The 16,323-nt window shown below is 39.9% G+C and overlaps 4 protein-coding genes across 4 annotated transcripts; 1 reads left to right on the forward strand and 3 right to left on the reverse strand.

Annotated features, from left to right (window-relative positions):
* Window positions 1-551: 551 nt before the first annotated feature.
* Window positions 552-1,759, reverse strand: LOC111243822 (huntingtin-interacting protein K). The gene is made up of 2 exons (XM_022789980.2): window positions 1,412-1,759; window positions 552-774 (listed from the first exon to the last, which is right to left on the reverse strand). Exons 1-2 carry the CDS (start codon window positions 1,592-1,594, stop codon window positions 610-612), a joined length of 348 nt encoding a protein of 115 aa, XP_022645715.1. The 5' UTR covers window positions 1,595-1,759; the 3' UTR covers window positions 552-609.
* A 184-nt stretch (window positions 1,760-1,943) lies between these two features.
* veli (L27 and PDZ_signaling domain-containing protein veli) lies at window positions 1,944-8,024 on the forward strand. Its single transcript, XM_022789978.2, has 5 exons — window positions 1,944-2,217; window positions 3,339-3,418; window positions 3,635-3,754; window positions 4,056-4,203; window positions 5,305-8,024. The coding sequence occupies exons 1-5, from the start codon at window positions 2,181-2,183 to the stop codon at window positions 5,505-5,507; spliced, it is 588 nt and encodes a 195-aa protein (XP_022645713.1). The 5' UTR covers window positions 1,944-2,180; the 3' UTR covers window positions 5,508-8,024.
* On the reverse strand, window positions 7,156-10,101 carry LOC111243819 (uncharacterized). Its single transcript, XM_022789975.2, has 3 exons — window positions 9,241-10,101; window positions 8,345-8,525; window positions 7,156-7,516 (listed from the first exon to the last, which is right to left on the reverse strand). Exons 1-3 carry the CDS (start codon window positions 9,653-9,655, stop codon window positions 7,378-7,380), a joined length of 735 nt encoding a protein of 244 aa, XP_022645710.1. The 5' UTR covers window positions 9,656-10,101; the 3' UTR covers window positions 7,156-7,377.
* A 4,666-nt stretch (window positions 10,102-14,767) lies between these two features.
* On the reverse strand, window positions 14,768-16,210 carry LOC111243821 (uncharacterized). Its single transcript, XM_022789979.2, has one exon. The coding sequence runs from the start codon at window positions 16,033-16,035 to the stop codon at window positions 15,544-15,546; it is 492 nt and encodes a 163-aa protein (XP_022645714.1). The 5' UTR covers window positions 16,036-16,210; the 3' UTR covers window positions 14,768-15,543.
* Between the last annotated feature and the right edge of the window lie 113 nt (window positions 16,211-16,323).

Consider the following 16,323-nt stretch of genomic DNA (forward strand, 5'->3'; position numbering starts at 1 on the left):
GTAGGAATAACCTCTAGAGGATCAATATAACAAGATGAAGCAGATGCAGTTCTTGCGAATGGTTATTTCACATGAAACTAGTAGTAAATAATGACGACTAGCTAGATTTAATTTAGTGCGTTCGTCCCGCAGAAGTCCTTTTAAACTGTTTTCCATAATGAGACATATTTTTTTCTTTTTTAAAACATTTCGTTTCCGATTTATTTGTCTATTCTCGAAAATTAGCCCGTTATTTATAAAGCTGTTGCGAGAAAGAATCCAAACATTCTAAGGACACACCATTGGTGCTGCTTCGGATAGATGCTTGAGTAGATGCGTCGGGAAGAATATAGCGCATACACTTATTCAATACTCATATTTGCTTCACGCGGCCAAAGGGATTTTTAATAGATATTGTTCAAGGAATGCCATAATCAACGAATTACTTAATAAGGAATAAGAGACTGTAATTGTTCACATGAAAATATACGTCATTGAAGTGCACCCATATCAACTTATGCGAGAAAGTCATTACCTACAATAAGGAACCAGAATAAATGAAAACAAATGCATCCAGCGCATGTACGAATTTATATAATATATATTATTACGTTTATGTACGTCGAAGGCTCAATTATTGGTAAGGTCGAGAAGGGCTTGCACAAGATCACCACCAGCTTGTCGAAGGCAGGTTTCGGCTTTGTTCTTCGGTAGTTCCATCTCTCGAACGATCACGTCAACGTCCTCCTTGTTAATTTTCACAGCTGCCAACTTTTGTAGGTGCTCTACGCGTTTCTAGAAAAAGTTGAAATATTTTCGTTTTTTTTTAAATCAGCGTGGAGAGGTATTTTGTTTGCGGAATTAAGGGCCCGCCGTATACAGCTACACACGATTGGTGATTGTGGCTGTTATTCTTCTGAAGCAATATGGTTTGAAAGCTGAAAGAGGACAAATTTTGAGACTAAGCGCCCCCCAAAACATGTATAAAAAAGAAAGAAAAGCCGCATAACAATAATGCACGAAGGTGCTTTTTATAAATTGTGGCGGTTGCAAGTTGAACACACAATCCCAAGGACTAGCTCCTAGCGTAAACAAAAACACACTTGCGCTGCTTTTCGACCATTCTACTCTAGATGAGTTGCCTATAATTACAGACCATAATAAAATAAAATCCTTTTAATATTTAAAATGTAGCGTACTGCCCAGGTCCGAGCACAATATGCTCTGAAAAATGATATATTTAAATTCCAGTCAACCATCTATTTGTCTCTAACTTTAATGCTCAAATATTTATTCCAATTCAGCTTTGTCGTATGCCGTTGTTTTATGGTTTCTATTCCTTTTTTCAGGCTGTGAGTATCCTAGATTTCATGAGAGCATCTTAAAGTGGAAATAGGCGTTTACCATTCTCTGATCAGCGCGCTTGACTAACCTGCACTTCTTTATGTCGCTTTTCCGTAATTGCTTTAAGAGCTATTTCGAGATCGCCTCCACTGAGCTCCTGCTCTTCGTGGAAGTCCGTCACCTTCTCCAAGTCCGCCGCGTTCGACGCATCGTGTTTGGCTAATTTTTTTTCCTGAGTTTCATCGTCTACGACTTCTTCCGCAGGCGACATTGCGGTTGATTCGATTGTGTTCTTAGTAGGTTATTATCGTTTGTCTCTGAAGAATAGTCATAAACGTCGCACACGCAGTGCGGTTTATATGCTGGTCTGGAAAAAACTATGGACCAGACAATCGGAATACAATTCGCAAAGCCTTGTTTGCTTTCATGTGGGCCGTGCTTTATCGAACGCGCTTTCTCACCGGCTGGCATAGAAGCCTTATTAATGACTAGCGACCACACCTTTCTGGTCGAACAATCGTTTAGCTTCAATTTGCAAAGCTAGATTTCGATTATTTGTGTTCCAAGCAAAGTTCAGAAGAATTTCTCAGGATCAGAGTTAGGTGCACTTAGATCCAGACGTCTTTTAATCTGCTGTGAATCTGTCAACAGCGTATGCTTCTAGGTGGAACGATCATGGTCAATATTTATGTGTATGACAAGTGCAACAACAGTTTCATAGAAAGAAGATAAAATTTATGATCTCCTGATTTTTTTGCTGAGTGGGGCCTGCTCAATTCACTGCTGGATTGTGTTTTTTTTTTCATAGTGATTCTGATAAAGTTCGTCGGGCCACAGTTGAAGAGTGAACAATCACCATGGCTGCGATGGAAGAATCGCTGAACCTTGAGCGAGGTGACAAACTATTCGAATACACATTTTTCCATCAATAACAATAAAATTGACTCAGTTCTACATCTATTCGAACTTACTAATGCCGTTTTATTTGTAAAGTATTTCAAATCTTGCCTCATCTACTTGATTCAACACATATTCTAAACCTTGCAGTTGTTAACTAAAAAAATACGTAAATGATATATTATGAGCGATGGTCATAATTTCCATTCATCGATTTGACAGACTATACGCTCCGGTTTCGTATGCGTGCCAGTAGAAAAAAGTGACGAAATATCTTTGCTCCGCCGACAAAAGGTTAATTAAGATTCGTGTGGCACAGTGCGTGTGTTACGTTGGATTATAAGTGCAGTAGTTAAATTTTATATGTTTCTACTTTGGAACAATGTGGACGCTGCATTGAATAATTTAAGAAACGTGCCATTTCTATTGGCATGGAGACTAATGCTAGTCCGAATGTCAAGTTGGCCAAAAAATGTCAATCTATTCCTAAGACGTTGCCTGAGTATTTTCTTGGAGCACAACATTTAAAATAATATCGTTAACAATATACATTAAGGCTTTAACGTCTGTGCATTGCTACACATGATCATTGTTTGGATACGTGCACACGTGTATGCGCTCGAATTAGTTTTCGCTGCGTTTGCTTGATTAGAAAAAACTTGTTGTTAGTTTAACAATATTTGACTCCAGAGTAAAATTAGAAAAAATGCCCTATTTTTTTAAAACCATATTCCGTGTGTAGCTTTCGTTAAATGTCTTTTGTATAAATTCAACTTAAGTGAGCTGAAGAATGTAGCTAATGTATCTGTAGGAATTACAAACATAGCGTAATCGTCATTCGTGACAATCCAGTTGGAAAACGCACATTATGCGTATTTTTATGAAGATAAACAATTCATATTTTGCAAAGCACATACGCCACTTCTTTTATTGGAAACGACAAGTTCTAAACTCATATAGAATGCTGATGCCTCCTGGACACAATCGTTCCACTGTTAGCCAGTGCGTAAGCCGAGAATATTTGAGCCTCGGCCGGTAGATTGCCCCTGACACGTTCAACAAACAGTTTAGCTCCAGAAATGACACGGTTGATATGGACGCTGTTTTTTGCTTCACAGATATTAACCGAGCTGTGGAACTTCTTCAAAAGCTTCAAAGATCAGGTGCCGGCGGTGAGAAGCTTGCAGCGCTTGAGCAGGTACTTCGTTTACTATGGAATGGTTATCTATGATTACTTTATATGCATATGTTTACGGTGCAACCTTTTCTGTTAGTTCTTCTTTTTTTTATGTTGGAGTAAATAGTTTAGGCGAGGTTTCTATGCCTATGTTTGTCTTATCAAATCCAACACATGCTAATTTATCACTGATAATATATCGTATGACTAGTTAGCTCTTATTCTAAATTCATGTAGGTCCTCAACTCGGAATTTCTAGCCGCTGTGCGTCAAGTGTACGAGCAAGTGCATCGTACTGCAGATATGGGCGCTGGGCCAGCTGCCAGCGCTGATATTAGAGCTTCTGCCACGGCCAAGGTATCTAACAACAAGATCCGACTACTTTTAGAACTCGTGACCGAAGCTTTCGATCTTTTTGGGTAGTACTTAAGTAGGAAGAAAAAAGCATAACGTATGACTTCAAAAACGCAGCTATGCTTTCATCACCTCACCTACATTTTAACGTGATTATATTGTGTATCGTGCTATGAGCTGGAGATTGTTAGGGGTATGGGAACTTGTTTAAAGCGGTAATGATTCAAGTTGTGGTTATAAAAAACATGGATATGCTGAAACATGTCTTTCTACTTTGTGTCTTTTTACGACTGTTGGCACATAGGCAACTGTGGCGGCATTTGCTGCGTCTGAAGGTCGAGCGCAACCGCGAGTGGTACGACTCCCGAAAACGGATGAAGGCCTCGGTTTCAATGTAATGGGTGGCAAAGAGCAGAACTCGGCGATCTACATTTCACGAATCATACCTGGCGGTGCGTTCTATTTTGTGAGCTACATTTGTTGATAAATTTGATTAAGTTATCAATCGTTGTACACACGAGGTGCTCTTTGCGGCTTTTTTATTTATGTCTACACAGAAAATACGTAATAACGGAAGATATAAGATTAAAAAACGTGCGCATACAAAAATGGTTAAAAAGGAATTTAACAACCTGCACTTTGTTTACTTTTTTTTATTAGGGAAAATGAGATTCTCCATTCTGCACTTGATGAATAGATAGACTCCCATTCTTGGAAAAGTGCAGTTAATTAGACGAGCATCGCTCGGGAGGCTGAAGAGAACTGTTTTCAACAACTGGTCTCAGCGCTTTATAGATGAACATTTCGCTTAAAGCCTCAAATCACATTTTGGACAGTGCCACAGTAAGCTTAATGTATAATGTGAAAGCCCCAATCTCAGGCAAGCCTCCAATAGGCGCCTTAGAGTATTTGCCACAACTTGAAGGGTCTGGCCCGTTAAACACTGTTTAGTGAAACGATTAATACAGACTTTTACTCGATGCAAGTTGCCAAATTAAGCCAATAGATTGACAAAAAAACACCTTGGACAAATAGAGGGCGTCTCAAAATAATTCTGTTACGTAACAATGTTAGGCCTCATAAGGCTTTGGCAAACTTCTCCCTAACTGGTTGTCCCTTGAACGACAAGCACCAACAGCTGTTTAGCATTGCTTTAAGGGCTTGCCAGGATGGCTTTAGTCACCTGGACTCTGATAAGTTATAAATGACATTTCACTGCGTTTGGCTTATAGCCCAAACTTTGCTCGATTGGACCATTCAAATACATGCAGCGCGGCGTGAACGATAAACAACAATTAAGAGAAGAAGTAGAAATCTAAAAGTGAGTCTATAAATGAATAGCCTCTTTCGTTAACCAAGAAATAGATTTAATGTCCGAATAGAAGGGGTAAACCATGAAGGGTCAAAAAAAACATTAGTTCTTTCCATGAGCTAGCAGCGTTTAAATGAGATGAGATCAAAACCAAAATTATTTTTTATTGAGCGCACATTTTATAAAAATAGGTAAATTGTAATGCCATCTCTCTTCTGGTTCCAACTGTTTTTGTTTACAGGCTTGGCAGAACGGCAAGGGGGGCTCCGTCGCGGTGACCAGTTACTTGCTGTAAATGGCATCTCCGTCGAAGGCGAAAACCATGAACGAGCCGTGGAGTTGCTTAAGCAAGCTCAGGGTACCGTCACATTAGTGGTACGCTACGCGCCACATGTACTTGAGCAAATGGAGATGCGATTCGACAGGCAGCACCACAATAAATAATCAGAATAACAGCAGCAACTGTACGAAGTCGGAGTGACCATGTTGTGGAAGCACACTATGAAAACGTAGATTCTCATAGATATCTGAACACATGGCCAAGATCACGAGCACTTCTAACGGGATGTTTCTAACGTCTTGTTTTTAACCTAATCTCATCGGCGTCTTTATACATGTGTCGAATACATGCATCGAGGCAAGTTTTAACATTAGTAAAAATAAGGTATAAGGTACCAGGCCTCAGTCATTGCAGAACATACACTCGAAAGTAATTGGTTCCGAATGCTCGTTGTTTCCAGATTTTTTTTGAACCCTGCGATCCCAATTCAACTTAAAGGATAAGTTCGGCAAGGGACATCTCTTGAAATGGGTATAGCTTGAAAAAAATGAATCATTACACATTATATTTAATGTTTGCAGTAGTTAAAGAGAGTCACTTTAATATCTGGCGATGTTTTACATATTATCTGTTGCCAACGAGATTTCTCAGGTGTATAAGGGTTACCAAAAAAACACAGAGCCGTAGCGCTAGCTCGAGAAATATCTGATTGCTAGAATGCGATCAGACTTACAGCAGTTCATTAGACAGATGTTCAGTATTCCTGAATAAAATGTGCATGTCGTAGATTTATTGGCACATACAAATGCAGAATTGAGCTGAAACTGCCATTAAACCATATTCTATTTGTCGACCAATGTTCCACTACTACCTTTGCTAATGTCAGACTTTGGAAAGAAGTTGCCTTAAATAAAACAACAGTACCAACGCACTTATATACTATCGCTTCATAAAGAAGGAGTATGACTTTCGCGTTTAAAAGAAGTAGCCATGACGGTATGAAGGTAGAGGTTGCATTGTGTCAGACGGGAGACAGGGTTAAATGAAACATTTTTGATTCACGCTGATGTAGGGCGCAAATTCCTGTTTTAAAGTACTTTTGCATACGATTGACGGGGCAGATTGTGAAGGGAGGACGAAATAAGAGGCAAGAAGTCCTACAGAATGCGAGTCAACTGAATGACTGCTATTCTTCTTAGAAGCTTGTTGGACAATGGCTTTATTGTGTGCATTCCATACATAACGCTAGTTATGATGCTCTCGTTTTGGAGCCGCGTTCAAGGCTCCACATTAGAGGCAAACATTATAGTTTTAGGCCAGTACGATAAACTAATCGAATTGTTATGTGGGGAGCCAGCTCTGCTAAAGCGACAGATAATAACAACAACTCGCTCGAACTGGAATTGCGTTATTTCTTGGCTTCAGGGCAATGTTGTTTAGCAAACTTCTTATTTTCTATTGATTTTACTTGTCTAATTTGTCAATCATACAGTTTTAGAGTTTAATAACTACACTGCAAGTGACTGATAGTGCCCGTTATCAATTTTACTGTAATTAACATCTTAATTAAGTCTATTACATCTATACATGATACACATAATTATGAGTACAATACCAGTATCGCATCGAAACGGTCGTGCTTATTGATTTATGACAGCATGCCATTGCGCGCGTTGTTGACATCACGCTTTTGTCTAGGCACGATTAGCCTTCACTTAACGGCCACAACACACGTATTAAAAATGAAGAAAGTTAATATTAGACATATTATGCACACACACACGAAAAAAAGGTTTTGAAAAACATAGCAAATTGGAGTAGTAGAAACTTTATTTAGCTACACAATTAGCTAAAATTTTCAACGATACTTATGAGTTTCGGCTAAATATAGTAGAATTTTATCGTGTTTAAAACAGAATGATGTATGGTCATATGATAGACAGTTGAAAAATGAAATTGACGTTTAAGATATATGTATACTATAAGTGTAGATAGATATACATTGGAACAAAATAATTTTCATCATTTTATTTCTTAGAAACCTAAGAGGTCTTCCTCGCTCATCTCGGTGGTGAAGAACTTCGAAAGGGTGTCCTGGAGCTCGATAAAACTGGCTTCGAACGCGGACTTCATTACTGTTGCACAGGCAGGCTCCTTATTTCTGCCAGTTGTGCTGCAAGGCAATTCATTTTAACTAATTTTGTAGACACAAGCCCTAGTCAGTCATCAGACAATTAATTACTCGGCTCCTCCTTTCACTAAGAGCACATTTTCGAAACATTTTTGTCTCAGTAGTTGTTTGAGCGTGGCCTAGATCGCAAACAATTTGTTTCGCGAATATCGTAAGCTTTAAGCGATAGTAGAAACATGCCAGGCCGAAAATCAAGTGCAAGTTGTTACCAACAGACGAAAATAGCTCTTTGTTGACTGACATAGAAACCGCGTGACAGTAGAAGTTCGACGTGCACTTCAGAAAAATTAACAAAGAATTTACAAGATATGCCCTTTCGCTATAGCGGCAGCCTTCCTTTGAGGGCTACTTTTCTGACCGTTCAACTGATTCTAACTAAAACATGTATGTATTGGGTGTTACATAAATTGGAATTCATACTTACATTCATACGCTACAGGCTTTCTTATTCAGCAGAACCACTGCTACCCAGAATAAAATTCGAAGAATACTCAGTTTGTTGTTTTTAGGTTAGGTTGAGAGATTTTAAGTCTTCAATTTAAATCTTAAGTCACCTTGTATGGCGTCAAAAAGCGACGACATTTTTCTCTTTTTAAGCAGTGACTGCATTCACAAATGACTTCAATAAAGCACACGAGTTGGTCTATCGTGTAAGGGATAAGCATTATAACAATATAACTACTATTATATTTAGAAAAGAATGCTCCTTCCACAGCTTCTTTGATATACTAGAATAAGCGTTAGCAGCCGTTACTTGGCACCGAGAACATGAAACGACATAATGTGAAAGATGCTAATTAAGAGACAAACCTGTGCAGGCATCCGAAAAAAATATGATATGGCGTTAAGTCTGTTAGCTGGTAAAGTAACTTAAACGGGATTCCGCCACGGCCGCCCTGTGCCGTTTCAAGGAACGTCGAGCAGTCTGCAACGATTTGCGTAAGAACTCGCTGATTGGACAGGAGCTCTTTGGCTGCCTTGTGAGGTTCACCTACGTTGATTATAACAGCATGAAATTAGTGAAGTCTTCCTTTGGACTCAGACAAATTAGGTGTAATAAATACTTCATCCAATAATAGGCGAAGCTACCTGTTATAAAGGGCAGTTTTTTAAACTTTTAACCATGTGATATTTGTATCCAAAAGTTAGTCTAACTGAGTTATTCCACTGCTCCTTTTTTTTATCCTCATTTGGATGGACGGAACTGCATAACTAAAATAACGTTAGCGACCAAGCTGAATGCTGCTACAAACATATCGCTGTCATCATCATACTTCGATGTGTTTAAACTGAAATAAGAGTCTAATGCTGGCAGATCAGCAGCAACAGAGTTATTTCCACGTTCGATGCCTGTTAAAATCATTTTGAAGGACATATGCGAATACTAATATCTGACGATGCTAAATATAGGCAACAATATCGACAAACATGCGAGGCGGCAGGAAAGCTACCTCGAAAATAAAATTCCAGCAATATTCCTCAATCTAGCTGCAAATTTTAAAGAATATGACGCACTTCACTACTACATACTTGCCGATAATGGGTACGGATGAAAAATTCATCTAATGGTTAGATCGCTGCTGATGCTGAACCACACAGGCCTCGTAAGAATATATGTCCTTCGACAAACCTTAGTTAGATTGATAGTCAGATGATCGTATCTCAGAGTTAGATGTGCGAACTTTCGTCAAACAAAAAGTACTAACCTATGTCAAGGTAGAACAAGGCATCTTTCACATCGCCATCTTTGTGGTATCTAAAGACACTGTTGAAGTAATTCCTCTGGATATCTCCAGCTTGTTCTAACCATGCACTAACAATTCCCAAATCAACATTTTGGCCAGATTTTAGCTTTGCTATAAGTTCGAGGGCCTCCTGCGTCGTAGCTTCTTCCATGTCTCCGTCCACACGCTTAGCATTCCGATCAGCCCTGCAGGAGCTATCACATTGCTTGAGAGCTCGCAAGAACGCGCTTTTAAGTGCTAGCACCGCTTTGTCAATAAGATCAATACGAGGAATCTTCGCTTTGTTATCAGATGATTTTGTTGAAGCTATAGAGTGGTGCGTCAGGATAAAAACACCAAAGAACACGCCGTACACACACTTTAGTACTGTCCCCATATTATCGTAAGAAACTGATGATGGAACAGGCAAAGGAGTTACACCTAAAATGAAACACCGACCGCTTAGCTGCCTCCTGTCTTTTACTTTTCTCTAGAAAGATCTGTTTTATTTTCTCCACGATAGTCGCGTGAATAGAGCAACGGAGCACCGGGACGGGCAAGTTAAGTCTCTAGATCTATCTCTACGTTAGGCTTTTGCCTTTGTCGATTGTATGTCGGTCGGTCGTTTCATTGGCGTCGGGTTACCCCAAGCGTCCAGATGTTCTTTTCCAAAAATTTTTCAACAAGGCGCTGCACCAGTTCATAGCTTGAACAACGCCCATCTGATAGGCGCCGCTACCTATTCTCGAAACCGTATTTATTCGTACGACTATATGCGCGCCTATCAGAGTAGAAAAGGTGCAGTATAAAGGTAGAGGTCAAAATAAAAATTACACAGATATTGCTATGTATTTTGTACCAGTGCGAACGGAAGGAGCTGTAGTTTTAGTAGTATAAATCAGCCAGCCATAGCGAAAGTGTACAGGTAGTGGAAAAGTCAGTTATCGCCTTTCTCATTGTAGACTACCAAGATCGTCCAGAACAAACTGTTTGGAGGGGGCAAGCGAATCAGTAGGGTGTGGCGGGTCTATTAGGTCTTCCTTCTTTCCTGGACATAGCATAGGCACAAACAGCGGGTTCACTATGTAACGACAAGCCAATTGTGAGAGCCTAAGAAAGACAAAGGAAAGAGCCCCTTGTCATGTATTGTCTACCACGCAAATAAATATAAAGCTTGCTTACTAATAAAGGAAGCATCCGCGGTAGAACGCGAAAGATAGGTTGAGGATGATATCCTGCACAAATACTACTAGATAAATAGGATACCATGTATGATGGCCCAATGTTTTTCAGAGGATATGTCTAGCTGACTCGTCATTGTACCTGTAAGACTGTGAGACCAGAATAGTCTCGATTGATGATTGAATAGTCGCACATTAACGCCGAGTGTCAATGTGCGACGCCTCAAGATTGGGCATTATCAAAACAATTGACACAGCGTGTGGAAAGGATTGCGCGAGCCACGCCATAGATGCGATTTTTCTCTCTAATTTTGTAAGATATGTACCGTATTCTTAGTCTGGTTTCAGTGCGAATCTCTTACTTAAATACACATTAAAAAGAAAAACGAAAAAAAGAAAAACATATTATCATTATATATATATATATATATATATATATATATATATATATGTTAAAGAAAAAATATATTATGCTATTATCTACCTTATTATTATTTTAAAAAAATGCAGATTCGAAATGTTACGTGTTCTACTAAAGCGTTCTTTACAAGTATTGCCTACGGGCTTTCAAGTGAAATTTTATAGAATAGAGATGCCCAGAAAGTCAAAATCCAGAAAGCTTTCCTGTAAAAACTTAGTAAGTTTTTAAAAAGCGAGAGAGACTAACTTCGTTAGTCTCCCTTGGAGTGTATACGTTTGTTAAACCTAAATATTTAAATAAAATTTGTCTGTCTCTCGCAGTCAAACAATTTATTTTTTTTTCGAACGGGGATAGCTTATGAAGCATAAGTATAGTACTTAAACGACGGATCACTTTATCATTACATATGAGTATGCAATAAAATCGGATATTTGTCTAGTCACATTACGATCAATCATCTCCCACTGTTTAGCAGCCTCACAAAAACAAAGCTTGGTCACTCATAATTAAAACTTATTATTCAATGCATAATATTACATAATTCAGTTGTGATTAGCTTGTTGAACTTGACATTAGCTCTTGGTAGAATCACCTGTGACATCTTCAATTAACAAAACTGTTTGTTGTAATTCTGTTACGTGCTCCTTGGGCACAAATGTTCAAGGGCTGCTATGACAAACAAGCAAATAAACCAACAGATTCCTCTATCTTTCACTGAACAGAAAATCGTGTTTGAGCATTCAAACGAGCGTTCCCATTACACCTTTATGTATTAATTTGCTTTTCTTCCGGAGGCGTATCTCGTCTTACAACCTCATGTAATACGATGTCTGGACAAGATTTCAGTGTGCACTGACCATCCAAGAGACATCTCATCGACAGTAGTACTACGCACAGCGACATGAGGAGAGGCATTTTCCGTGGACTTTCATCTATGCTCTAGTGTATGTTTTTGTACGTGCTTAACCAGCTGAGCATTTCTAGTACACTGCTATATCCTGTCTTTACTATCATACAGTCTTTCTATTCTTTCTTTTGCAATGGCCGTCACATATTATTCTCTAGGGCTATCCCTTTTGCTTGTCGCTGTGGGCGCTGGCTTCAGATTTTTTTTGTCAAACTCCCTTTTGCTTTTCGTCAGTTAAAGTTTTAAGCAATTTACGGATTTGTCTCGTTTGGCGTCATCGTATACTATCAGCAATTCCATGTTTGTATAATTTTACTTGTTCCAGTACATTTGTGGACTCGTATCAGAAACAAGCGCAAACCGGATGGGAAGCGTGTGCCACAAACTTAAACGGGGCGGACGCCAGTAGGGAATTTCTTTATGCGACCGTGAGACAATATACACTAGCTGAAAAATCGATACATGAACGAATGACTTAGTAACAGTAGCTTCCTCCTATACCTCAGCAGAAAAGTGACAATTTAATTTTATCTTTAAATGTCCGCAGCGCCTAACCCATAGTAAAGAAGGTAGAGAAAATAGTCCCGCGAAATCTGTTATATTGGAATTGATTTATTCGGTGTACGACTCGGTCCGTAGAAAATTTGGACAACATACAAATAGCGAATCAGACTTGCTTTCAGCAAGTAGACATGATGGTATAATATAGGGTACTGGAAGATCTCAAAAGCGTTTTGGCAATATGTTTTTCTCATTATACGTACACTTCTGGTGTAGATAATGTATAGTAATTACCTGTGGTGTTTCGATGAAAAACCGTTCCGGCTTGCAATTCAATGAACATATCCGCCTTATTGATATAATAGCCGAAGCTAAATGGCGGTCGACGCTAATTTTTAGATAAAACATTATAAATTACGTGGAATCATACCAGGTGGATTTGTGACAAGGTCATTCAGTAGGAATCAAATGCTTGCTCCATTAGCGTGTGCGACTGACATTTGTTCGGTGATAAACAGAAGATGTTACTTTGAAAGCCGATTGTAATGACAAGTACTGTAAAAACTGAAAGTAACAGCCAGAAGATAACGTTGTTTGTGTAAACCTCACGTGGAGAATCGCCGAGGCAGTAGCATAGTCAGACTACGAAACGAGTGCTCAAATAGTCGGTGTTAAGGACAACCATGAGCGTCTGAGCATGTTTCTGCCTGGCCAAATTTAAGTAGTCGGCCATCGTAAACAGTTGGACGAAACGATGATTAATGGCTACAACACACTATACGCTGCGTGGCCTTATAATTTCGAATAAAAAAAATCGAAGACACAAAGAAAGGCCACGTCATTAGCTAATAATATTTAGCGGCTTATTGAAGAGGTGAGATTACGATGAGTTCGTCAGAAAGTTACTCTTTAAACAGTCGATTGCTGGCATTTGAGATAGCTAGTCAGTGCGTATACAGAATGAGCAAAACGCGCTGTGAACTTGGCTTATTTTTTGAGGATGTCTTTGTACGATCTGTAAGTTAAAATCGAATAAGATAGAGGGGTCAAAGGGCGCACAACCTTTCCGCTTATTTAACGAAGGCCAGCGCTTTTCTAATCGTCCTGTATTCGTGTAAAATAAATCTGACATGTTGATATTACGTGGGAAAGACATGCAACGTTAATCAATGTTTACCGGTTCATTTCAGTGTTGGCGGTGCGTTGGAAATTAACTGCAAATGTCCTTGAAAGTCCTCAGTGGAATCTCGTTGGCGATGCATCAGAAAATTTCGCTAGCAGACTGTTACGTGGCCAAAAGTGGTTGACGAGAAAAAATGCTCAAGATGCGCTGTAGATAATTTGAACTATCTGACTTTGTGAGTCTTTAACACAATCCATGAAGAACGAGGAAGATAGCTTTTATAGTAGTAATAGTAGTAGTAGATGGTAGATAAGTAGTAGTATATCGTAGTAGATAGTAGCAGATAGATACTGAGGCGTTACAATAGAGAACTACGTGTACTTGTCGCCAAAGTTGGGCAACATAACGTTGGAGTAAGCTACCGGGTGGGCACAGAAAGATCGTGTAACATCATTATTCAATGTCAAATCAAAATAGTCGCGTTTTGCGATAAGGAAAACGGCTAAAACATCGATCTGTGCACTTAGAGGGAGCTGCGCTCAGCCAGGTGCTACTGGGACCGCACAGATTAGAAAGTTGACGATAAGCCTGGCACCGGCTGGCACCATACATAAACAAAGCGTAATAAAGAAATTTGTACTGATAGGAGGCATAATTCTTCAGTGTTTTTAATGCTTTTCAGTAAATAATTAAAGAAATTGCTGATACTGGTACTTACCGCACGTTCCACTCAATTCGTTCTACCAATAGGTTACGTAACGACAAGAGCCTTGTGCATTTCGTTGAGCGTTTTTACAGAAACCCTATGGACCCGTTTATAATTTAGATTTATACGAAATTCGTTTGTTACCAATAGCAGCAACAATAGCAAAACTGGTGACCATAGTTAATATCATATAATCAAAGATATCGATTTGTTACTTGCCGTAGTTTAATGGATCGAGAAAATCAGGAAGTACTATCACGACGGGGTTGTCTATTCGATTCTATCGTCATTGGCTCGCTCGCCCGCCCGTCTGCCGGCTCGCCTGGTTAGCTAACAGACTGGTTGCCGAACGCACAAATGAGCGCTGATCAACCATCGCTATTTAGGCGGGAAAAAGAAAGTATACGAATATCACGAAATGAATGGCGGGCACAATTCAAAACGAAGTAATACAGTTCACGGGCTAGCATAGCATAGTGTTACATGCCTTAGGACAAGTACGACGAAATCGATTACCGGCATCACAGAGATGAAAACGCTGCAATTAGATCTGTAGCCGCTTAGCGTGATTGACTATTTGCTCGATGGTAACGCTACCTATGGAGCGATCAAGAGGTCCTGCTTGACCAGCTTCACGTAGGATACCTAGTGTGCGAAGGATTACAATAGATTTGGAAGTTATCACTGAGCATTTTACTTTATTGTTGCTCACAAAATTATTCATCATACTCTTCTCAATAGTTTCAAGTTGCTAGACCGAGCTAGATCGGTTTCACTTGTGCTATTGTTGTTGTTGTGCTTTTGCGAATCATTGTCCGATTCAGGCAGGCAAGCAGATATTGCGGCAGATTGTAAATTTCTGTTTTTACATGTTCTGGTCATTTCGCGTGTGAAAGTAAATCTGTCTGTGAAATCAGCATCACGAGAATTGGCCTGTAGTTCTGGTAATATATTAGCGCTTTGAGTAGTACTAAAACACTCGCGCTTCGTAACAGCCGAGGTGACTTTACACACCTAGCGTCCGATATGGTGAATTTTAATAGGTGGATGTAGTCTAAGAGCCGAGTCATAGCATAGGTCAGAACGGAATCAATATAATAGGGCGCGTCACAGACAAGGGCGAGACTCGTGATCAAATACCTTTTGCATATAATATTGCTATAATTTTTATTGCTACAATAATGTAGAAGTAATTATAGTTGTGGTCGTTATTGGAACTGTCATATTCAGTTATTCTTTCGGTGACGTGCAAAATTATTATCGTCTTTACTAGAAAATGTCAAATGTCGTTGTAGTTGGACTAACAAGCAAAAGTCATTGGCTCTCCATGCCTTCGTCTATTCATCTTTTTGAAATTCATTCGTCCATATTCTCAGTCAATCATACTTCTTTGGTCGACATAGTTGTCAGCCTTGTAGTGACTTAGTAGAAACCTGCCAATATGAATTAAGATACAACCTTAATACCGCAGATTTGCGAGATGTTGAAGTCCATGCATGCCTGGTACAGCTGAACCTGTTTGATATAGTCACTCGTGTGCTTCTCACCAGCCTCCTTTTGGCACTCGGCGTGCTTCTCCAAAACGGGAGTCTCAATATCGCTGGCAAGCTTCTTGTTCTTAATCTCATCACGAGCGCGATCGAATTTGTAAACACCCTTGTCATCGAACCACCCTTCAGCCTTAAGGGCACAGGTGGTCACATCTTCACGATGCTTCTCAATCTCGGCCTGCGAAGCTTTACCAGCCTCGGGAAGTGGTAGAGACTGCACACACTTCTCAACAACGGCAGCTTTCGTCATGCGCTCACTGTCGGAAGGCTTTAGCTGGCTGCATTTACCCCACTCGATCGTAGGTGGCTTTCCGGCCTCGGGGCCGCCAGATGCTGGGGGGGCTGCCATGGCCATGCCCACGAGCACCAAACCGATAAACGTCTTCATGTTTTTGCTGTGTATGCCGCTAATGCACAAAGAATCTACTGAGAATCACAGGTGCCCGACCTTTCGAACGTCTACGATCCGCTAGAGCTACTCTGAAACGCAATAAAAATTCCAAGCTACAACAAGTTGCTGCAGTTGTTTCTGTTGAGGAGAGCCGCGATGATCGCGGGCTTATATGGCGTCGCCAGCCAGCCTGATACACGCACACCCACAAACACTCACACATATCAGATACATAGGCGGTGGCGATGGCGGTGGTAGTGACGCGTTATACGCTCCCGCCGCCGC

Source organism: Varroa destructor, unplaced genomic scaffold (assembly GCF_002443255.2).
Source record: "Varroa destructor unplaced genomic scaffold, Vdes_3.0 BEIS01000002.1, whole genome shotgun sequence".
NCBI lineage: Eukaryota > Metazoa > Arthropoda > Arachnida > Mesostigmata > Varroidae > Varroa > Varroa destructor.

What these genes read in the sequence shown, in the direction of transcription:
- LOC111243822 (XM_022789980.2), bottom strand. Translation starts at nt 1,594, where the DNA reads ATGTCGCCTGCGGAAGAAGTCGTAGACGATGAAACTCAGGAAAAAAAA. An exon ending in AGCGACATAAAGAAGTGCAG is followed by an intron (nt 775 to 1,411) that starts GTTAGTCAAGCG and finishes AACTTTTTCTAG; the next exon opens with AAACGCGTAGAGCACCTACA.
- veli (XM_022789978.2), top strand. Translation starts at nt 2,181, where the DNA reads ATGGCTGCGATGGAAGAATCGCTGAACCTTGAGCGAG. An exon ending in GAGCTTCTGCCACGGCCAAG is followed by an intron (nt 3,755 to 4,055) that starts GTATCTAACAAC and finishes GTTGGCACATAG; the next exon opens with GCAACTGTGGCGGCATTTGC. An exon ending in TTCACGAATCATACCTGGCG is followed by an intron (nt 4,204 to 5,304) that starts GTGCGTTCTATT and finishes TTTTGTTTACAG; the next exon opens with GCTTGGCAGAACGGCAAGGG.
- LOC111243819 (XM_022789975.2), bottom strand. Translation starts at nt 9,655, where the DNA reads ATGGGGACAGTACTAAAGTGTGTGTACGGCGTGTTCTTTGGTGTTTTT. An exon ending in CTTGTTCTACCTTGACATAG is followed by an intron (nt 8,526 to 9,240) that starts GTTAGTACTTTT and finishes TAATCAACGTAG; the next exon opens with GTGAACCTCACAAGGCAGCC. An exon ending in TTTTTCGGATGCCTGCACAG is followed by an intron (nt 7,517 to 8,344) that starts GTTTGTCTCTTA and finishes ATTGCCTTGCAG; the next exon opens with CACAACTGGCAGAAATAAGG.
- LOC111243821 (XM_022789979.2), bottom strand. Translation starts at nt 16,035, where the DNA reads ATGAAGACGTTTATCGGTTTGGTGCTCGTGGGCATGGCCATGGCAGCC.